The sequence below is a fragment of the Corvus hawaiiensis genome, chromosome 28 (genome assembly GCF_020740725.1).
Source record: "Corvus hawaiiensis isolate bCorHaw1 chromosome 28, bCorHaw1.pri.cur, whole genome shotgun sequence".
Classification (NCBI taxonomy): Eukaryota; Metazoa; Chordata; class Aves; order Passeriformes; family Corvidae; genus Corvus; species Corvus hawaiiensis.
This window is the reverse complement of record NC_063240.1, coordinates 1,964,023-1,984,179: the sequence shown is the minus strand read 5'-3', so window position 1 is coordinate 1,984,179 and position 20,157 is coordinate 1,964,023. Positions and strand designations below refer to the sequence as shown.

General features: G+C 52.9%; 3 protein-coding genes across 4 annotated transcripts; 2 read left to right on the top strand and 1 right to left on the bottom strand.

Moving 5' to 3' along the window:
* Positions 1–260: 260 nt before the first annotated feature.
* Positions 261–3,605, top strand: NDUFA11 (NADH:ubiquinone oxidoreductase subunit A11). Its single transcript, XM_048288345.1, has 4 exons — positions 261–373; positions 459–551; positions 2,400–2,522; positions 3,411–3,605. Exons 1-4 carry the CDS (start codon positions 292–294, stop codon positions 3,521–3,523), a joined length of 411 nt encoding a protein of 136 aa, XP_048144302.1. The 5' UTR covers positions 261–291; the 3' UTR covers positions 3,524–3,605.
* A 2,912-nt stretch (positions 3,606–6,517) lies between these two features.
* Positions 6,518–11,243, top strand: KLHL33 (kelch like family member 33). The gene is made up of 5 exons (XM_048288347.1): positions 6,518–6,674; positions 7,477–8,004; positions 8,260–9,193; positions 9,618–9,788; positions 10,357–11,243. Exons 2-5 carry the CDS (start codon positions 7,482–7,484, stop codon positions 10,931–10,933), a joined length of 2,205 nt encoding a protein of 734 aa, XP_048144304.1. The 5' UTR covers positions 6,518–6,674; positions 7,477–7,481; the 3' UTR covers positions 10,934–11,243.
* Positions 11,244–14,435: 3,192 nt separating this feature from the next.
* LOC125317797 (platelet glycoprotein Ib alpha chain-like) lies at positions 14,436–17,820 on the bottom strand. Of its 2 annotated transcripts, XM_048287899.1 has the most exons (3): positions 17,511–17,820; positions 16,195–16,989; positions 15,059–15,272 (listed from the first exon to the last, which is right to left on the bottom strand). In XM_048287899.1, exons 2-3 carry the CDS (start codon positions 16,984–16,986, stop codon positions 15,159–15,161), a joined length of 906 nt encoding a protein of 301 aa, XP_048143856.1. In that variant the 5' UTR covers positions 16,987–16,989; positions 17,511–17,820; the 3' UTR covers positions 15,059–15,158. The 2 variants fall into 2 exon arrangements, with proteins under 2 accessions (XP_048143855.1, XP_048143856.1); XM_048287898.1 differs by having other exon boundaries at positions 14,436–16,989.
* Positions 17,821–20,157: the final 2,337 nt, after the last annotated feature.

The following is a 20,157-nucleotide window of genomic DNA, read 5'->3' as shown; positions in this document are numbered from 1 at the left end:
ACGGCAGCGTCAGAGTCCGGGGTGCAGGCTAAGAGCCTGAGAGCTGCGGCTGGGGCAGCTGGGAACAGGAGGTGGGAGTCCTTCAGGAAAGCGATTGCACGGGTGCGCTCGGGCGGGGCCGGCCGCGGCTCGCGGCCCGTGAGGGCTCCCGGCCCGGGAGGGCTTCCTGCGGGGGGGGGCGGGGCCTCCGCGCTCGCCACGCGCGTGCCCGCGGGACGATCCCCGGCCTGGCCCCCTCACGGGGCGGGGCCGCGCAGCCTCTCGCGACAGCTCGGCCGTGCCCTTGTCGCCATGGCGGGGTACTGGGAGGGCCCCGAGGGCGAGCAGTGCCCGCAGCGCACCTGGCTCGCCACGCGCGTGGGCGCGGCCGCGGGTGGGCATCGGGGAGAACGGGGCACACGGGGGGGCGGCCGAGCGGGGCCCGGGCGCGGGCAATGACGCGCGGTGCTGTGTTGCAGGCCTGGTCGGGGCGGCGTATCGCATCATCCTGCTGCGGCCCGGCTCGGCTCTGGCCGCGTTGCAGACGGCGGCGGCGGACAGTGTCACGATGGGTAAGGGCCGGCACTCTGGCGGTGTAACTGTAGGGTGGGACTCCCGCGCACCGCAGGGGCGCCGGCCTCGCCTCTGCCCGGTCTGGCTGCGCCCTCGCACCTGCCCTTGCCTCTGCCCCTGCACGGTTTCGGCGTCTCTGTCCTCCATCGGCCCTGGGTCGTTGTTTGGCCAACAGCCAGAACACTGACTACTGACATGGAAAGACATGTTCTTGATTTGCAGGTCATTTTTTTTTTTGCAATCTAGAGTAAAGGTACTTTTTTATTTATTTTTTTTTTAAATCTCCAGACTACCCAGTTTGTGGGCAACAACATAGTGCAAGCAAATTATTTTTTTTTGCTTAATGTATTTAGGCATTGTATTTAATAAACTGCATCTGCTGAAGAACAATGCAATGGTTTTGGTGGCAAAAGGAAAATAAACGTGGGGGTTTTCCCATTACGTGTTATAGACAAACAGAAACCATGCAGTTGTCTTGAATTGTCTTAGGAAGAGAAAGTGAATGCTGAAGAGAGGAGCAGGGAGCTGAGGGGGCTGCGTGGTTGAAGCTCCCTCAGCCCCTTGTCAAGTGCAGTTTTCCTCTTAGCAGACTCTTGCTTTTCAGTCTAATTCAATGCCTTGTGTCACCTCTGCCGCTCCCCAAGTGCTGGTGCTCTGAGTTGGGGCACAGTCAGTCCAGGTCTGTGTTTTTGAGTAGTTTGACTCTAAACCAGGGTCTGGCATCTCCTTGAATGAGCTGAGGTCGTTATGAAAGGACTGAATCATGTAATCAGCTATGATTTCAATAAATCCCTTAATCCTAAACAGGCATATTGGGCCCTCTTACCAGTTTCACACCTGAGGAAGGGTTTATCCTGTCTTCTGTTCTGGGATCACACCTCATGGCCTCAAGCTGTGTGTTTTGCCTACAGATGCCTTTGTCCAAAGCAGGGAGAGCAGGAAAGCTGAAATGCAGCTCTAGGTCTGGGGGTTTTGTTTCTGCAGTGCTCTTCTCAGCTGATTTTGGGATCAGCGTAATTCATTTTCTGCTGAAATCTGCCCAGGTTTGTAACAGGAGCTGCTGGTTTTATATAGGGATTGAAAATTTTTGTCCTGGACATTTTTATTGGTCCCAAGAAAGATGAATTGAAACCTGCAGATGGTGCCTGGTAGACAGCTTCACATTTCATGATCAAGAGTCTGTATTAGATGAGGTGTGTAACTCAGTGGACAGGATGCTTCTACTTTGCAGTTTCTTAGTTCAATTCAAAATTCTTAATTCAATTTCAAAGTCAGTTTACAACAAGAATAATTTACAAACCCAGTTAATTTTTCTACTATCCAGAAACCATTGTGAGCCTGAGGCAGGCAGAGGAGGAAAGTGTCAGGACTAGCAGTCTGCAGGGAGAGCAGAGCCCTTGGGGTTGCTCTGCCCAGTGCTGTGAGGTGGGCTCACAGGGACTTGATGGCTGAATTACAGTGCAGAGTCCAGGCAAAGCTGGGGAGGTGGCTGCACAGACAGCACTGCTCCCCTGCAGTACCCCCGGCTGTCAGGGGCTATCCCATCACCTTGTTGGGAAGGGTGTAAGGCCTGCGCCGATACCCCGGCAGGATGCGGTGCTGTTTGGCGGCAGTGGGTGTGGGGCGCTCTGAGGGTGCAGCTCACAGCTGAGCGGGATCCATGTGGTGCAGGGGGAGAAACCCAGGGAAGCTGGGTGGGACTGGGTGATGCTGACCCTCACTGTAGCAGCTGGGATAGGATGTCCCTGGTTTTCCATTGTAGCCACTGTGAATATCGAAATCATGCTCGGTGTGAATTCTCTGGTCCTTGAGGATTTTGGTTTTGTTTTTTTACTTCTTGTTTACAGCTACACTAGGAGCTGTGTTTGGCTTAAGTACCTGCCTCAGTGCCCAAGTCCGGGAAGAACCAGAGGATCCTTTGAACTATTTCATAGGCGGTTGCACAGCAGGAGCTGTCTTGGGAACAAGAGGTAACTGTGAACACTGAAATGTGCCTGCATTGAAATGTGCTGGTTTTAGAAACTTTTCTGTTGGGGAAAAATGTTAAAGAATGTTGATGCCGGGCTTCTTTGGTAAAGATTCATCTCAGCCTGTATTCATGCCAATTTCATTGGCATTGTATGGACCTGCTAAAATAAATATGGCTACAGGAGGGGAGGGCACCAAAGGGAGCATGAAGTGATACACAGAATGAAAGGAGAGGTGACTCAGTGCTGCCAGTAAGAGCTACCAGTTATACCTTAAAATTGCAGGATAGGAAAAATATAGTTGTGGAAATCCATGTTTTCTTGGCAAGAAGTGTGTTTTATTTTAGACAGGAAGTACAATCTAATATCTGCCGTGTGAATTCTTTATATAGTCTGAGGGACAAGCTGTGTCCTGCTGCTGTTGCTCCTATAGCCCCTTGTAAGGCTTAAGCAGCTCCTGCAGATACTGACACAGCTCTGTTTTCTGTAGACATTCATCCTTGAACCTAAAGAAGTGAGGGATTTATTTAAGTTGTAATTGTGGTGAAATAGAATTAATCTTTATTTGTCCTAGTTGCTGAGCTGATGAGAGTTCAAAGCAGTGATTGTTTTTTTGGTCACAATATTTGTTATATTTTGTCACTTAAATGAGCCATTTAAGATTGCTGACTTAAGGGGATGGGGCAGTGGATTATTGAAATTGATATTTCAAATTGCAAGCTAAAAGCATGAGAACTCAATTTTATAAAAAGGCCACTTTTCCAATTCCTCTGGCCAGACAATGTTGCTGATGGTCAAGGGACTTACGAAAAACGGCAGTCTATCGAGATCTGCTGCACAGGACTTAATGTGCCTTAATGGGTGTTTTCTGCTTTGATGTGTTTTCTTCAGCTCACAGTTACCTCACTGGCACCACGGCATGTCTGGGGTTTGGAATCACTGCGGCTCTCATGAAGATTGGTAACCAGGAGGGCTGGAGGCTGACAGGACCTCCCAAGCTGTAAACGTCACCTTTCACCCCTGTGAGCTGGCTTCCAAATGCTGTATGTACTTAGGACATCGTGTAATAAAGATTCGGTCCAGTCAGCAGTTGTCACAACATTGTGGTGTCATGTGGCTGTTTCCCGGCGTTTGGGCTGAGGTGCAGAAAGCTGGAGCTGCTGAAGGGGAAGCGGCATCTTCTGGTCTGGCTGCGATTTCTGTGTTCACTTTGCTTTGCCTCCATGTCTCAGCATTGTGTGCGCAAGTGTGAGCACTACGCTGTAGCTTCAGTGAGGTCCTTGCAGTTGAGTAGGCCCTGTGGGGCTTCTTGACAAGGATTGGGATTACGCTGCACTGAGCCCATCAGTGAGGGTCTGGAGCCAAAGCTTCTGAAGGAGTGCTTGGCTCTGCGCTGAAGATGGGGAAGGTGGGGTAGGGAAGAAGTTGTGGGTTGCCCACGAGAAGGTGTTTGGGAGCCTGAAGTCTTTCTCCAAAAAGCATTTCAGGAAGTCTAGAGCTAAATGCTTCATGGTTGAAATTGAGGAATATCTGGGGCTGGAAGGGACCGCTGAATGCCAGCTGAGAGCTGGAGCAGGTTGCTTATAGCTGTGTCTGGTTGAATTTTCTATGAACAAACTGAAGTGTGTCCTGCGAACCCACTAAGGTGGAGAGCATGGAGCCACAAGATGCACAAAGAGAGGCAAGAACTGGATCATTTTGCCTGGAGAAAATGTCAAGATTTGATCTAATAGCACTTTTTCACAACTTAGTGGCTACAGAAAATGCAGGCTCAGGTGTGCAGTGAAGGGTGGGAAATAACAAGATAGGGAAATTCTAACTAGATAGAAAAACATAATCTCACAAGCAGGTTAAGTGCTGAAAAATAGACTTGTAGAGGATGTGAAAAGATCTTTGGGAACACAGAATTAACTGGACATGTGGGAACACTGTGGGACAGAGATGGGACATTAGGGGATGGGTGCATGTGTTACAGGACAAGGAATGTGGGTATGGGGGATGCAGGTGCATGGGAGAGGGGAACATGGGGTGTGAGGGGAGGGGACAAGGCAAGGAGATTGGAGCACCAGAGGACAGCAGAGGGAGGGACAGTGATACAAGGACACAGTCAGCTGTGGCAGGTTGTGTTGCTCTGGTTTGTGCTCTGTGGGCCAATGGGGTCCTGGGTGTGTGTGGGGTGGTCCTGGGGGCACTTGAGGCTGGGTTGAGGAGCTGGTGTCCCCGTGTGCTCCTGGGGCTGAGACCCCCAGCTCTTTGGGCTGGGCTGCAGCTCAGAAGCACAGCAGGTGATGGTAGACCTTTGTAGTGGTTTGGTTCAAGATACCCATTACTTACTTTCCTTCTGTGAGATAAGAATTAGGAGAAAGCAAAGCAGGCACAAAACTTAAAAGAATAAAAGAAGTTTATTAACAGACCTAAAAGAAAGAAAAGAAAGTCAGACTAAACCTTCAGAACACTTCTCTTCCCCTCACCTTTCTCCCTTCTCCCACTGACAACATAAAAAGACAACCCTTTAGATTTTCAATCAGTTTACCACCTCTATAATAATCTTTTTCAGTTCACTTAGGGTGAGGAGTCTCTCTTGCTCATGCTATGGAGACATCTCCACAAGAAACAGTTCTCTCGTGGCTCCAATGTCACAGCAAGACAGCCGCCCGGGTTGGTTCTCTACTCGCATGTGAGAGTCCCTTCCCCTGACTTACACCTTTCCCCACAACTGCTTTCGAGGGTCCAGTCCTGAGCTACTGGGGTACCATTTTAAGGATGAGCTGTTCAGAAACAAAGGTTCTCTTCACCTATCTCTGCGAGCATCTTCATCTCTAGGAACAGAGGTCTTCTCCTTCCCTGGGAGCAAGGGTCTTCATCACTTTCATCTCTGTTCAAGCTTCTCATCAAATTACAGCTACTTCAACATTTGCTCTTTTCAGCACAAGTACTTCTGCTCACAATTGCAATTTGAACACTCTACCCCCCCTAAGCTTCATGAAATTACAGCGGGTACTCTGATGCATCATAGTCCATCACCATAGCTTTACAACAGAATTTCAGCTTCTAGGTTTGAAGCATCTCCTCTTTCTCCTCCCTCAGGGTTTCAGCTCTTCCTTCTTCACTGACTTTGGTGTCTTTATGGTGTTTTCTTCTCATGCCTTCACCTTCTTTCTCTGACTCGGGAGAGGATTGATGTCTGCAGGTTTCATCTGTATTGGAGGAAACTTACAGCACTAAAAGGGTTAATCTCACCCGGGCCTCGCAGCTGGAATTTGCTTATCGGTGTTGGTCCCATGATCTTTGCCGGGCAGCGGCCTCAGATGAATTTCGGCCACACTGGCTGAGGGCCGGCCTGGCCGAGCCGCGCCGCGGAGCCGCCCGCAGGAGCAGGGCTGCGGGGCTCCGGGGTGGCTGTGTCCCGGCCGGCCCGGCCCACACTGAGGGGCTGCGCCGGGTGTCCAGCGAGCAGAAGCGACTGAGATCTCAGCCAAGATGTGCCGAGCAGGGCCTGGCCCGGCCCTGCTGGGCCGTGCTGCGGGCCCCCAGTTACCTACCCAAAAGCTGGAAGCAAGAGAAGCTTTCCCGGGCTTTGTTCGTTCTTAAATGTGGATTACAGAGGTGTGTCAAGCTTCTTAAGTGGCTTAAGAAAGTTGCCAATATTCAAACTAGCCAGTTGATTGGTTCTATTGGGTCTGGAGGAAGCTGTAAGCGCCTCTTTGCAAAGAATTACTTCCGTGACCGATGGAGCCCTCTTTAACTAAGAACCCAAACTATGCTAAACCATGATATTCTGTCACCCCCTCATGGGGGTGGGGGGACAGGGGATTTTCTCCTACCTGAGGACTTGGGAGGGGGCTCTGCTTCACCCTGGGATCTGGAGAAGAGCAGTGTTTAGAGAGGGGCCCAAGGGGCCAGGGATCCCCAGCAGAACCTGCCCATGGTAGCACAGTGTTTACAGAAGCTGCTGTCAGCTTCAGCTGGCCCTGCTGCCTGTCCTCAGAGAATTCAGTGACCCCACCGCCCCAGCCTTGGGACTCTGGGGCCTTGGACCTCCCTCTGCCTGAGCCTCTCCCAGCTCCTGGCTGGGGCCACGTGTCCTGTCTGGTCTATAATTACCCGGGCACATTCCTAGAGGGTCACAGGAGTTCTGTGGAGCAGCAGCAGGCGGTAAGGGGGACAAGCGCATGGCACAGCATAACAAACCATGCAGTAATGCAGGACACGGCATACAGCAAGCTCTTCACTGGGCTGCAAAGCGCATGGCCTTTGGTGAGCGAGGACACGCGACACAGCACAAACAGCGAGCAACACGGTGGGGGCAAGGGGTGGCAACAATGTCATGAGGGTCAGCACATCTCGACAGTCTGTGGTGCAGGGGAGCATGACATGCAACATTGCAGACAACTAGGGGGATAATGCATCACAATGTGTGACAGGCAGCATGACACACAACAGGCAGTGCACAGCAGGCACTGCCATGCACCGAGCAGGTGTGACGGGCGCTTTGCTGGGGGCCAGTGTCTTGGTTGCTGTTGGACCATCAGTAGTTTCAGCTAATGGGGCAATGGCTGAGGAAGGGCTTGGTTGTGCGTGCTATAGGACTGAAGGTGGTGACAGTGGCCTGAGCTACGGGGTTGTGGGGCAGCAGTGTTGGCTCTGGGTCAGTAGCTTCATGCTAAGGCTTCAGAGATGAGGCAGGTGAGGGGATCAGGCTCAGTGGGGCAGTGAAATGGGCTGTTGTTCTCACCTATGGAGCTGCGGTTTTGCCAAGAGGCATCAAATTTAGTAATGGAGCAGTAGCAGAGCCTGGTGTCGCTGGTTGTGGGGTAAAGGCTTTGGTGGTGGATCCAGTGCTATGTGGCAGTGCCAGCAGCAAGATCCCATGTCCCCAGCCAGTACTCCAGCCATGGGCCAGAAGCTCCAGCTGTGGAGACAGCACCCTGACACCCTGCTCCATGTGTTCCCACAGGCAAGATGTGGGTTGCAGAGGGGCCAGCCCCAGACCAGTGGAGCCTGCAGGATCGGGCTCACGCTGGACACTTCCTGGCCATGGCTGACCACCTCCGCACCACAAGACAGCTGGTGGATGTGGCTGTGGGCCCAGAGAGTGACATGGCCCATGCTGTGGTCCTGGCCTCCATCAGCTCCTTCTTCCACCGCTTCCTGGAGAGCAGGACCAGACAACTCCGCCAAGATCCCCCACCCCATGTCCCCTTGCCACCTGGGGCCACACTGTGGGGCTGGCGGGCTGTGCTCACCTTTGCCTATGGGGGAATTGTGCCCCATGGCCGGGCAAAAGAGGTGGAGGAGGCTGCCCGGGCCCTGGGTGCCCCCCGGCTGGTGGCCGCCTGTGCCCTGCGTCTGGAGATTGACCACCAGGAAGAAGGTCCTGAGCCCCTGGAGGAGCAGTGGGAGACGCTAAGAGCCATGGAGCAGCTCCATGCCAATGGTGTGGGCTGTGACCTCCAGCTCCAGGCAGGGAACGAGGTCATCCCAGGTGAGCAGGGGGTGGGGGTCCTCCATGAGGGGCTGAGGAATGGGACAGAGCGCTCTGGGACAGCCAAGTCCTCTGGTGGGGATGATAAGGCTGCAGCTCCAGGTGCGTGTCACGCTCTAGAGGTGCCCTCAGGGCTGCTCCCCTTGGCAGAGCTGGGGCTTTGATGGGCATGGGGCCAGGACACGTGAGTTCTGGGGGCTGCAGAGTGCAAAGGGTTCCCTGCTGCCTCCCACCATTATTCCTCCTTCCTCCTAGTTCAGCGACTGGCCCTGAGCTGCTCCTGTGACTTCTTCCGGGCCCTTTTCACCTGCCCCATGCGGGAGGCCACCCACAACCCTGCCGACCCGCTGGTCACGGGGCTGTCCCCAGCCGAGCTGCGTCTCCTCCTCTCCTTTGCCTACACAGGAGCTGTAGCAGGGCCATGGCCCATGGTCTTGGAGGCAGCTGAGACCTCCCTGCGCTACCAGGCCTGGGGGCTCCTCACTCTCTGCCTGGACGTTTTCACCCATGGCCTGACCCCAGAAACTGGCCCTGATGTGCTGGCCTTTGCTGTGGCCTATGGGCTGGATGAGGTGGTCCATGTAGCAGAGAACTACATCTTGGCCACCTTCCCCTGTGTGGTGATTACACCGGCCTTTTTGGATCTTCCTGCACACCTTCTCATCCGCCTCCTCCGCTCTGATGGTCTCAATGTCCTCCATGAACTGGAAGCCTTGGAAGCAGCATCTCGGTGGCTTATGGCCAATGGAGATGGCCAGGAGGATCTAGCCAAAGAGATCCTGTCATCTGTTCGCTTTGCCCTCATGTCCAGCCTGGAGCTGAAGAAGGTCCCATCTGTGACTGCAGGGGTAGCTGACCCAAAGGTCCTCCGTGAGCTCATGGTAGAAAGTTTCGCCCCCATGGCCCAGCTGCCATGCCGGGTACGTTCCTTGCAAGAGGTGTTGGTGGTTTGTGGTGGAGACAAAGTAAAGGGCAACCTGACTGCCCGGAAGCCCAGCAGACACCTCTGGTTTGCAGACCGCTACCTCAGTGCTGTGGGGCTGGTGAAGCAGGTTGAGTGGAGGGAACTGGGACACTTTCCTGATGGCCCACGCTTCCGTCATGCTGTAACTGTGGTGGGCAACAACCTCTACGTCCTGGGTGGAAAGCACTACTACGGGGTCCATGACACCCTAGCCAGTGTCTACAGGTGAGAGCTACAGAGGACTTAGAGTTCCCATGTGGCACCAGGACATTGTGGGATCAGAGGAGGTGTTGGTAGAGCTAGAGCTGCCCCATGGATCCAAGACATTGTGGCATTGAAGCTGGTCAAGTGGCCCTAAGACATTTTGGGATGGGTTAGGTGTAGGACTCAGAGGTGCCCTCTTACTCTGGGGTGTTACAGGCTTTTTGGGAGTAGGAGCGGGAGGCTTCTATCTGGAGATGCCGCAGGTCATTATGGGTTTGGTATTGTCCAGAAGGAGAGGATATTCCCATGCAAGGTGACCATGTGACCCTAAGGCATTCTGGGACTGGCAGGTTGTAGGTGGGTTGTTGCCCTCAGCAGTGCCAACATCAGCTCATGGTGTTGTAGGTAACAGGTAGTCTCTTGCCCCTTTGCCTCTCAAACCCAGGTACCAGCCTATGGATGATTCCTGGGAGCGTCTGGCCAGTATGACGTGTGGACGGAGCTACTTTGCTGCTGTGGCACTTGGGAATTTCATCTATGCCCTGGGGGGCACCTCAGGGGAGCTCTACTGCACAGATACTGTGGAGTGCTACGACCTGGCCAATGACACCTGGAGGTGAGGCTGCTCCAGCAGATGCCTAGTTTCCCTTTTCTCTAAGAGCCCCTTGCCTTGACCAAGGTGCCCACTGAGTGCTTTGGGTCACTAAGCCTCCAGTGGAGGATGGACTTGCAGTGGTATTTGGGAGAGGTCTACTGGTTGTTGAACAACCATGTCCCTTGTGGACTGCGTGATGGCCAGTGTTTCCTAGCGGGTGGCAAGTGAGTTTTTGGCCAGTAGTGTGTTCATTGCAAGTCTTGTTGGCCATCTGCCAATGAGACAAATAGTTTGATTCCTCTCATTGGCAGAATGTTCATAGGGTGATGGCCAATGTTGTCCATTGAGGGAGCCCACTGTGGTTGACCAATGGTGCGGCGACTACAAAGTGTTGAACAGTGATGCCCCTGGGGTATCCATTCTGTGTCAGGTGATGTTGTCCACTGGGGCTCGTTGGGTGTTGGCAAGTGTTGCCTGCTGAGTGGTTAATGAAGCGGCCAATGGCACCCCAGGGAACCCCTGGGTAGTCAGTCACTGCAGGATAGCCCTGGTTAACCTGTCCTTCACCCCTCCCTCTCTCCTTGCCTAGGAGGTGCCAGCCCCTGCCAATGGCTCTGTGTGGGCACGCGGCATGTGCCCTGGATGGTGAGCTCTACGTGTCGGGTGGGTGTGATGAAGCATACCAGTGTCAGGCATCCTTGCTCCGCTATGTCCCAGGTGCACCTGTCACACTCCTGGCACCCATGAACGGCCAGCGAGCTGGCCACGTCATGGAGGAGGCGGGTGGGCAGCTCTACGTGGCCGGGGGCCTGTGTCAGCGGGCTGGGCAGACTGGCTACAGGGACCAGCTGACTTTTGAGGTCTACAGCCCCAAGCAGAACATCTGGGTCCTCCTCAGCCCCCTGCCCCGTGCACATGTAGTTGGGGGTGCAGCTGTACTGGGAGGGGAACTGCTTGTACTGGGAGGGTACAGTCATGAGACCTACCAGGACACGCACTTGATCCATGCCTACCAGCCGGGTACCCGGCGCTGGATCACCCGGGGCACCTTGCCCCATGCCTATACTGACCTACAAGCCTGTGTTCTCACTTTACCCCCTGCCTTGCGTGGCCCCAGCTGCCTTAAGGACCCCTTGAGATCAACTGAAACTCCCAATAATACCTAGGGTATACTTAGCTTAAAAACTCTGCACCCCATACTGGGATACCCAGGTAGCATCCATGGGTACCTCTATGGGACAAAAGTGTCCAGACCCCTCTCCCAGAGTGGGTTCCTCCTGTGGTTTCCAGCAACCCTTCACCCTTAAGGTACATGACCTAGACTGTAGTGAACCTGTGGAACATAGAGATTTCCCACACTGTAGCACTGTGCCTCCAGGAATACTCAGTCTTCTTTGTCTGAGCCCTTCACTGGGAGCTGGGAATCCCCCAATTTCCCCCCCACCTGGTTTGAATAAAAATGCTTCCTGAATTGTCTGTCTGGGTCTTGTTGTTTCTGGTGGGAAACCCAGACATCCAGGTGCTTCTCACAAGGAACAGGAGGAGAGCAGGAGGGCAGTGATCTGGGTGTCCTGGGTGGGTGGTGCTGGACACTGGGGCTCTGTGTGCCTGTGTTCACTGGGCATGACGGTGTATGTGTTTGTCTCAGGACTGAGAGGGATCTTGGGGTGCATAGGAGATCCTGAGGGAATAGAGTCCTGCGAGTGCCAGGATTTGGGCGGGTTGATGGTGGGGTTGATAGAGTACAATAGGGGGTCCTGGGGGTGTACTAGTTTGAAAACAAACCAGTGGGAGGCATCAAGTCAGAATAACAATTTAATGGAAATTAAAGAAAAGGGGAAAAAAAGGTAAAAGAAAACACTGTCAAACTGACAGAGTCAAGGTACAACCTGACACCCTGTTAGGCAGGGTGGTGGTAGCAGTCTGGTAGAATGGTGGCTGCAGTCCTCTGAAGCAGTGATCCTGTAGTAAAACAGTCTGCTCTTCCTCAGGAAGTCCAGTGGTGGCTGTGTAGCTCCTGTCCTCTGGAAATCCAGTGGGAAGCCAGTGTCTCTGGTGTTCAGCCTCAGATTATATCCACGATGGGATGCTTGGTTCCTCCCTCTGGCTGGAGCATCTCACAATGGGGTAATGAGTCATGAGGCCAAGTGTTGATTAGACTCGTTAACAGAAGATAGTCCGGAGAGAGTTATCTCTGAGTCAGGCGGCAGGACAATGATGGGCAATTAACAGAAAGATAGTCTGGGGGGAGGAGGCAAGGAAACACTGCCCCACCTGATTTCAACAGCTGATGGGAATGGTAATAGAATACACTGCAACCCAGGACAGGGGGCTTTGGTGTTCCTAGGTGGTTTTGAGAGGTCTTGGATTCCTGGAGTGACCTGGAGAGCTTGTTCTGTGGAGAGATGGGAGAATTCCAGGGAGGAGTTGAAAGGAGAGGCAAGGGTAACGGGATTCTGAGAAATACTGGGGTACCAGTAGTGCCTGTAGGGAGGGAACTGGGTGGCTTCAGATGTGTAGAGGAAGGTGAAAAACTGTAGTCTAATGAGTTCTGAAGAGAAGGGGATAATCACTTCCCTTGGCCTGCTGGCCCTGTCTCTGTTAACCCAGTCCAGGTTTTGTTGCCCTCCCTTTGCTGCCAGGTGCACTGCTGGACCTTGTTCACCTTTTGGTCCATCAAGATACACAGATCTTCTTCCACAGCTCTGCTCCCCAGATGTCTGCCCCCCACTGTTGGGGCCTTCAGACTGTGCCAGCACTGGAGCTGCTTGCCTCATCGTTGTCCCAGGAAACAGGGATAGAAAGGATGGTGTGGTAAGAGGACAGCACCAACAGATGGACAAGTGCTCACTTACAAAAGCAGTATGTCCATGTCCATGGACACACTTGCACACCAGACCTTCACCAGCAGACACACTCATGCTGGCCAAGCACAGGCATACGTTCCCACCTGTGAACCCAGTAGTTAACCTGGCAGAAGGCCATGCTGACTCAGCAGTTTGACAATACATTTGGGGCAATTAGAACTGGAACTGCGTTTCAGGCTGGAAAAGTGATTTATAGGATCCTTGAATGGTGCATTTGTGCACCATTGCTGGGGCGAGCCATTCAACCCCCCACCAATGGTGACTGTTGTCTGCTTCTTACACCTCCCAAAATGTTTGAGTGACATCTAGACAAGTAGTCGCAAAGTTTGGCCATCTCCTGAGTGCTTTGTCCCAGTGTAATCCCTTACAAGTCACATCCGTTGCCCTTCAAAGCCTCCCACCCTACTCCCCAGTACCCAGCCATCCCATAATTGGTCATGCAGAGGCATCAACACTTGCACTTTCCTTATTACCTGCCAGTGGGATGCTTTTCCCATGTGATTCCATACCACAGGGAAGAAGCGCACATTTGGGGCAAAAGTCAGGAATAGAAGTGTGCAGTTTTGGATGCCAAAATACAAGAAGGACCCAAAGCTATTAAAGAGTAACGCAGTTCTGTGGTCGCTGCACGAGCTCTGGCGTGCCCTCGGTCAGAGAGAGTCCAGCTGCGTTACTTCTGTGCCTCGCAGAAGCGACTTTGGCATCAGGAAAAGTGCTGCTGGCTGAGCTCGCTGGCTTCTTTGCAGAGGAGACACGGCAGGAGCTGATGATATCGGCTCATGTTAGTTCGGAGACAAAGGAAGAGAGAGGCTGTTCGGGTCTGGCTTCTAACAGGTTTATTGTTAGAAGTTTCACAACCCGAACAAGCTCGGAAGGGATGGAATACGATGAGATTCCCCTCCTCCCTCCCCGAGGCTTGTCCTCAGTTTTATAGGGAGTTTGAAAACCGCGGGGAAAGGGGAAAACAACCAATGAGTTACAAGCCAGGGGGAGGATGCAATTGAACAAGAACCACTGTGGTAAACCGAGAGGCGAGAGTTATAACAGAACCAATGATCGACCGAGTAACCGAGAATTTTCCCGAACCGGGGGAGGCGGCTTGGACCCGGGCACCGCCCAGGGGGTGCAGCTTAGGCTTCTGAGCCGCCCCTCGACCCCTCTGAGTCTGCCTCTTGGGGAAACTCGATCCAGGGGAGGGGCTGGGATTGATTGGCATTACACAGCCCCAGCCCCGCAGTGGGCTGGGTCGTAGCAACAAAGGAGTATCCAAAAGAGGCTGCAGAGATGGGGAAGGGTCTAAAGCGGAAGGGTTTGAGTAGCAGTTGACGGCACTTGACTTATTTAGCCTAGAGTACATTGAGGGAGACAATTCAGCCTAGAGTACTCATCAGGGAGACCTCCCCTGAAGGGAGGCAGAGGGGCAGCTCTGATCTCTGCTCTCTGGGACCAGAGACAGGACCCCAGGGACGGCTGGAGCTGTGTTATGGGGGCATCCCAACGGATGAATATTAGGAAAAAGTTCTTCCCCCAGAGGGTGGTCAGGAAATGAACAGTCTCCTCAGGGAATGGCACAGCTCCAAGGCTGCCAGAGCTCCATGAGCATTTAGACAATGCTCTCAGGCACAGAGTGGGATTGCTGGGGTGTCTGTGCAGGGCCAGGAGTTGGACTTGATCCTCAAGGGTCCCTGCCAACTCAGGATATTCTAGGATTCTGGGATTCCATGGACTTTTCTCCTCTGTCTTCACTACTCCATATACTGAAGACAAATTTCTCATTCACTGTGCCCTGCCAGGACTGTGGCAGGTCCAATGAAATTAAACCATCACTCCTTTGAAATTCAGGCATAGAATATTTATTATGTGATTAAGAACCTGGCACTGAGTGGAAAGTGTATTGCATCTTTGTGTGCATCATTTGAACAGAAGCAGTTGCGACAGAGCACAACGTAAGTTCCGCTTGCCCTCACTCACTCCAAAACCAGGCAGTGGCAGCCCCAGACTATCACTGACCAGTTTAGGACATTATCTTCCTCTGCCAAATACCCAAGTAATTATTTTAGCTCTGGAAACCTCAGGAGGTTGGAGAATACTAGAGCAAGGAGCTGGATGGCTTCCCCTAGGCAAGTAGATCTTTCCCTTGTAAAATAAGGCATGTGAAGCAGAGCCATGACTCTCGATCTCTTTCTCTGAGTGTACAGAAACATTTACATGGTGTTACCCGCATATTTCACTCTGACATCACCGATGGCTTCAACACCCCTGTCCAGGCTGTAAGCAGATGGGGTCCTCCGGAATCCAAGGTCTGTGACCATCAGCTTCCTGGAGGAAGGCTTGACTGATGTGTGCAGAGGACTGTGGTGAACCCACAACTCCTTTGTGGTGCAAAAGGAGTAACTTGCAGGAGGACTGTGTTGTATCCCCAGATCTTTAACTGTGCAGTAGGTAACCTCAGGACACAATTCCACTTCCTTGATTGTACAGAATGTGGGGCGCTGGAGGGGGATTTTGAAGCTGCTGAGATGGATCATAGGGCTTCCTGTTGACTCCCTCCATTCCAGCAGTGGATACTGCACCTCTTGGGTCTGCAGGGACTGGTGCCAAGAGGGTTGTCCCAGCAGACACATCCATGCCAGCCAACCTGCTAGAGCCAGCATGGTCAGGACCAGCAGAGCCAAGGAAGCCAGGTAGAGCACCCAGTGCAACAGGCAGCAGTGCCTCAGCACCCACTGCCCCCACTGTGGACCCTCCCCACCTGCCTGCAAACGCAGCACGGGTACAGCCCGTCCTGGGATGGAGCATGGGCAGAAAGGAGGAGGAGAAGATAGGGGGGAACATGCAGGATGGGTGAAGGGTGTGGTGTCCAGGGGAGGTGGTAGTGCTGGGACATGAGTGGAAAGCATGGTGTTGGCCGACATCAGAGGAGGAGATGGAGGTCTGGCAATGGAAGAGGCCTCTAGCATGGCAGTAGAAGGCACTGCTGTGGAAGTGGTGGGAAATGTGCCGGTGGACCCCATGAGACTGGCATAGGTTGTGCTGGTAGCAAGGGTGGTTTGGGGATGGCCACTGGTGCTAGCACGGCTGCTGCTCGCAGTGGTTGGCAGTGAGGTGGCAGAGTCAAGGGTGGCAGATCTCTGCAGGGTGATGGTGGTAGTATCAGAGAAAATGGTGGCAGTGCTGGGGGTCTGTGTGGGTGTCATGGTGGGACTGGCTGGTACAGGAGTGGTGATGCTGGGAGCTCTGATGCTTGTCAGCACCGCAAGCAAAGTGCTTGGGCAAAGGGTGGAGGTACAAGGGGTGCTGAAGGAAGGTCTGGTGAGGGGAGGTGTTTTGGTAGTGAGGGTAGGGAGGTAAGGTGAGGTAACAGCATAGGGCATGGTAGTGTGCTCTTTGGAGATGAATGGATGTGGGGGGAAGGTGGTCATGGTAGCTTTCTCTGGTGTTTCTTCCCCATAATTATATTCATCCCCTCCTTCCTCATCCACATCCCCCACAATGCTGCAGTTGAGCTTGAAGTGAATGATTGGCTTCTGCCTATGCTCAGCAGGGCTGTGGCACAGTACCTTCTCGGGTGCGACCTCCACCTTTGTTTCCTCCAGGCCCCGCTCTGGCTGATAAACAACGTCAGCATTCTGCCGGATCCAGGTCTGGAGGTAGTGCAGGTCACAGTCACAATGCCAGGGGTTCTCAGTGAGGAAAACATACATGAAGAGGCGCCCCTTTGGGAAGAAGTCAGTGGGCAGGGTCTGCAGCTGGTTGCCCGAGAGCCAGAGGGTCTCCAACATCTGCAGGTCCTGCAGCAATTCCTCGGGTAGCTCCTTCAGGAGGTTGTCTGAGAGGTCCAACTCCTTGAGTGCCCTCAGCCCTGCAAAGGCCTCCTGGGGAAGCTGCTGCATCTTGTTCCCTCGCAAGTCCAGGTCCTGCAGCTGTGGCACTGTGTGGAAAGCCCTCGGGGCCAGCGTCTCCAGGCAGTTGTGGGCCACAGCCAGGTGGGTAAGCGCAGGCAGGCCCTCCAGGACAGGAAGGACCCCCAGTGCGTTGTGGGAGAGGATCAGCTCCTTCAGGGATGGCAGCAGGGCCCCAGTGTGCAGAGCCACCAGCCCATTTTTCGCCAGGTCGACGTCCTGAAGCCGGGTGAGGGGCAGGAAGGCGGCGGTGGAGAGGGACTCCAGGCAATTGTCGCTGAGCAGCAGGATGCCTGTGTCCGCAGGCAGGTCTGGGGGCACTGCGCGGAGAGCGTGCCCTGTGCAGTTCACCTCCAGGAGGTCCTTGACCTTGTTCATCTCTGAGCGGCAGGGCTGGGCTGGGGGCAGCAGGGCCAGGAGAGTGACCAGGGTCAGGGCAGGAACCTGCATGGCCTGGAGGGGCGAGAACCGAGGGGTGTGGGTGCAAGCAGGCATGCACCTACACATTGCCTTTTTCCTGCGCAAGCACCATTTGCAGCAGAACTGGCATCCCCTGCCAGACCCTCTGGCACCCTCTGAGCTCTGCAGCTCCTCCCTGGGATGGGGGAAGAGAGGGATGAATCCCACACCTACTGCAATCTTGGCCCTTTTTCTCACCTTGTTCTCTTCCATAGTGGGGAGAACCTGACTCATGGGCCCCTTCACAGCAACGCCTTCTCCCCTGGAGCAGCATTGCTGCCCTTGCCACTGTAAAAGCCATCCCTCTGCAGTGTTTGTGTCCCAGTGTACCCACACCCAGCTCAACCCAGACAAATTGTGTGCTGGAAGAATCTCCCTGAATATGCTCTTACCCAGCACCAGCCGAGCCCTCTGCTAGATTTGGAGGGCAGGAGCATGAATCATGTGAAAGAAACTTCCCGTGCACAGATGTGACTTCCATGAACATCCAGGCCCCTGTGAACACTGTGACTCACCTGTGAAACTTCCAGCGTTTGCTCTCCTGCTGCTCTGCCTCCTCCTGCTCACGGCCCAGGCAGTGCTTTGGGACAATGCTAGCGGGGAGCTGCTCAGCCCTCTATCAGCACCCGCAGCTGTGGGAAGGGAGCTGTGGTTTCCTGAGCAGCCAAGCCTATCTCCTGTCCTTTCGCACAGCCCTCGCTTTGGCTGCACTGTCACATCACTATCTCTCTTTGCAAAATGTCAACAAGGATCAGCAAGCATTGCCCCAGAAGCAAATGGTTGAGGCCCACTGCAGCCTGCACTGGATCCTGCTTGTTCTGCTGCTCAAGCCAGTTTTCCCCTTAGGATTTGCAGGAGCGCTTGCAGAAAATAATTCCTTTGGCTTCTGGAGAGGAAATGGGCAGGAACATTGGCCACAGCTTCTGAGAAGGGGCTGAGGTGGTAGTAAAATGACTCTATGCCCATGATGCTGGCGAAGCCCTTGCATCTGGATGCAGTCCCATCTGGACCAGGATGCCTTGAGGCTCATGACATCTCTTGCTGTCTGTGATAGGAGTGGGATGGACTGAGGCTCTCCTCCCCCAGCAACTGTAGTTTAAGGCCCTCTTTTCCAGCTTGACAAGCCTGTGAGTGAAGATGCTTGTTGACTTTTCTGACAGATGGACTCCATCTGCCCCCAATAGACCAGGTTGTTCAAAGCAAGTCCATGGGTCTAAGTAGCCAAACCCCTGGCTGTGGCACCAGTCCTGTAACCATTTGTTGAGTCCCCTGATTCTACTGGCTCTTTCAAACCCCTTCCCTTTTACCAGGAAGACTGATGAAAAAACTACCGGTGCTCCAAAGTCAGCAGCTACTGCTGCTCCCAGGGCTCTGTAATCCTTCCTGATGCTGCTCAGACTGCTCTTGACTCTGCCACTGGCACCCACATGAAACAATAGCAGCAGGTAATGGTGGACGGACAAGGCATGGTAGTCTCTTAGTGACATCTCTGATACGAGTCCATGGTAAGCAGCATAATCCACAGAATGCAACAGGCCAGTAAATAGCGCCTCCATACCTCTCTGAAGAGTTTCCTCCTACTATTACCCTCTTCTTAGTTGTGCAGATTGTTATATGGGGAGCAGTTTATGCTGCCTTACTGGTTGTTATATGGAGAGTAGATGGGGCTGCCTTACTCACCTCCAGTGCCTCTTCTGCTGGGTCTTTCCTGCAGACCACTGAAAGGTTCTGCAAGGGCACCTCTGTCTTCTGGAAAGGTTCTACAAGACCACCTCTGGCTTTGGGGGAAGTCCTTGCTGTTCCAAGTCTCCATTCTTCCACATTGGCCCTCCTCCCTTCTGTGTGTGTTCTCTTGGTCCTCTTCCCTTCTATGTGTGTCACTGGGGGAGTCTCTTGCTGTTTGGCTTTGGGCTGTGGGTCTACTGCAAACTGTGCTTGGAACAAGCAGACTTTCTCCTTCCTGGGAAAGAACTCCTTCTCAGACTCCCTGAAACTATACAGCCGTCTCACTGCCTCTTGCCTTTCTCAGCTGCTTGTCACAGGTGGTCCTCCACCTGGGCACACCTTTTGCAGGTAGGTCTGCTGCCTGTCCCTGCCCTAGAGAAAGATTCAGTCACTTCCTGCAGTGAGAGATCTGCACTGCAGCCTCTCGATTTGGCAGCTCTATCTGGATGGAGGCATTGGCAGTAGCCAGGGCAGATGGCGCAGACGTCCACGTTGGAGTTGCAGGCTTTGCTCTCAAAGTAGTGCCCACCATTCTGCCTTGGGAGTCAGGTAGGAGGAATGTCTTCAACCTGTGCGGATGGTCACACAACATGCCTGGTTGCTGGAAGACAGAGCTTTGATGCAAGTTATGAATGGTATGTGCAATGATAACTGCATTGGGGTACTCATCTGCAGAGGCATTTCCCTCTGCCATGGAATCTTAATCTATAATGGTACCTGCAGAAGAAATGGAGTCTGAAATGATACCTACATTTACAACAGTAATTGCAGTGGCATCTGTGTTTGCCTACAAGACATGAGTTACTTAATCTTGGAATATAAATGGTTCTTAATAATATTCTTGCCCTCTTTTAATTTTATTTTTCTTTTTTTCATTCTCCCTTGTCCAAACAAAGAAAACATGGACAGGGTCTTCGTGGATTGAGACAGGAGGTGTCATTTTAACTTGAACTGCTGATTCCCCAGGCTTTTTTGCTTCTTTTTACTTTTAATTTCTACAGTCAGATACACCTGTGTGCTCTGGCTGCTCCCTTTCCTAGACCCAATTGCTGGAAATTATGTAACTTTTCTAATTTTAATGGTTTTAATTAACTTCTAATTATTAAAAAAATTAATCATAACCAGTATGTAATTTATAAGTAGTGTGTTAGTCTTAAATCACTTTTAGCCAGCGCTCAGCAAAGTTGTCACATGCTCCTTTTATGGGAACACAGCTTGGGAAAATAACTGAAATTTTACGTTTTGCTAAACTAACTCTGATACGCTTCAATGAAAAAAGCCTGGGAGAGAGAGATGTATTGTTGAAGCTGGACATCTAGAAAGCTGTCTTGGGGTGACAAAAAAATCCACAACAAATGCAGAATGTACGGGCGACAAGGACCTTTTGCAGAAACCAGAAGATAAAGAGGAGACTAACAAAGACTCATATGTGTTGGA

Excerpts from the sequence above, each read along its gene's own strand:
- LOC125317797 (XM_048287898.1), bottom strand. The coding sequence starts at position 16,986 with ATGCAGGTTCCTGCCCTGACCCTGGTCACTCTCCTGGCCCTGCTGCCC.
- NDUFA11 (XM_048288345.1), top strand. The coding sequence starts at position 292 with ATGGCGGGGTACTGGGAGGGCCCCGAGGGCGAGCAGTGCCCGCAGCGC. Across the intron at positions 552-2,399 it reads GGCGGACAGTGTCACGATGG|CTACACTAGGAGCTGTGTTT; the intron begins GTAAGGGCCGGC and ends TCTTGTTTACAG. Across the intron at positions 2,523-3,410 it reads AGCTGTCTTGGGAACAAGAG|CTCACAGTTACCTCACTGGC; the intron begins GTAACTGTGAAC and ends TGTTTTCTTCAG.
- KLHL33 (XM_048288347.1), top strand. The coding sequence starts at position 7,482 with ATGTGGGTTGCAGAGGGGCCAGCCCCAGACCAGTGGAGCCTGCAGGAT. Across the intron at positions 8,005-8,259 it reads AGGGAACGAGGTCATCCCAG|TTCAGCGACTGGCCCTGAGC; the intron begins GTGAGCAGGGGG and ends CCTTCCTCCTAG. Across the intron at positions 9,789-10,356 it reads CTGGCCAATGACACCTGGAG|GAGGTGCCAGCCCCTGCCAA; the intron begins GTGAGGCTGCTC and ends CTCCTTGCCTAG.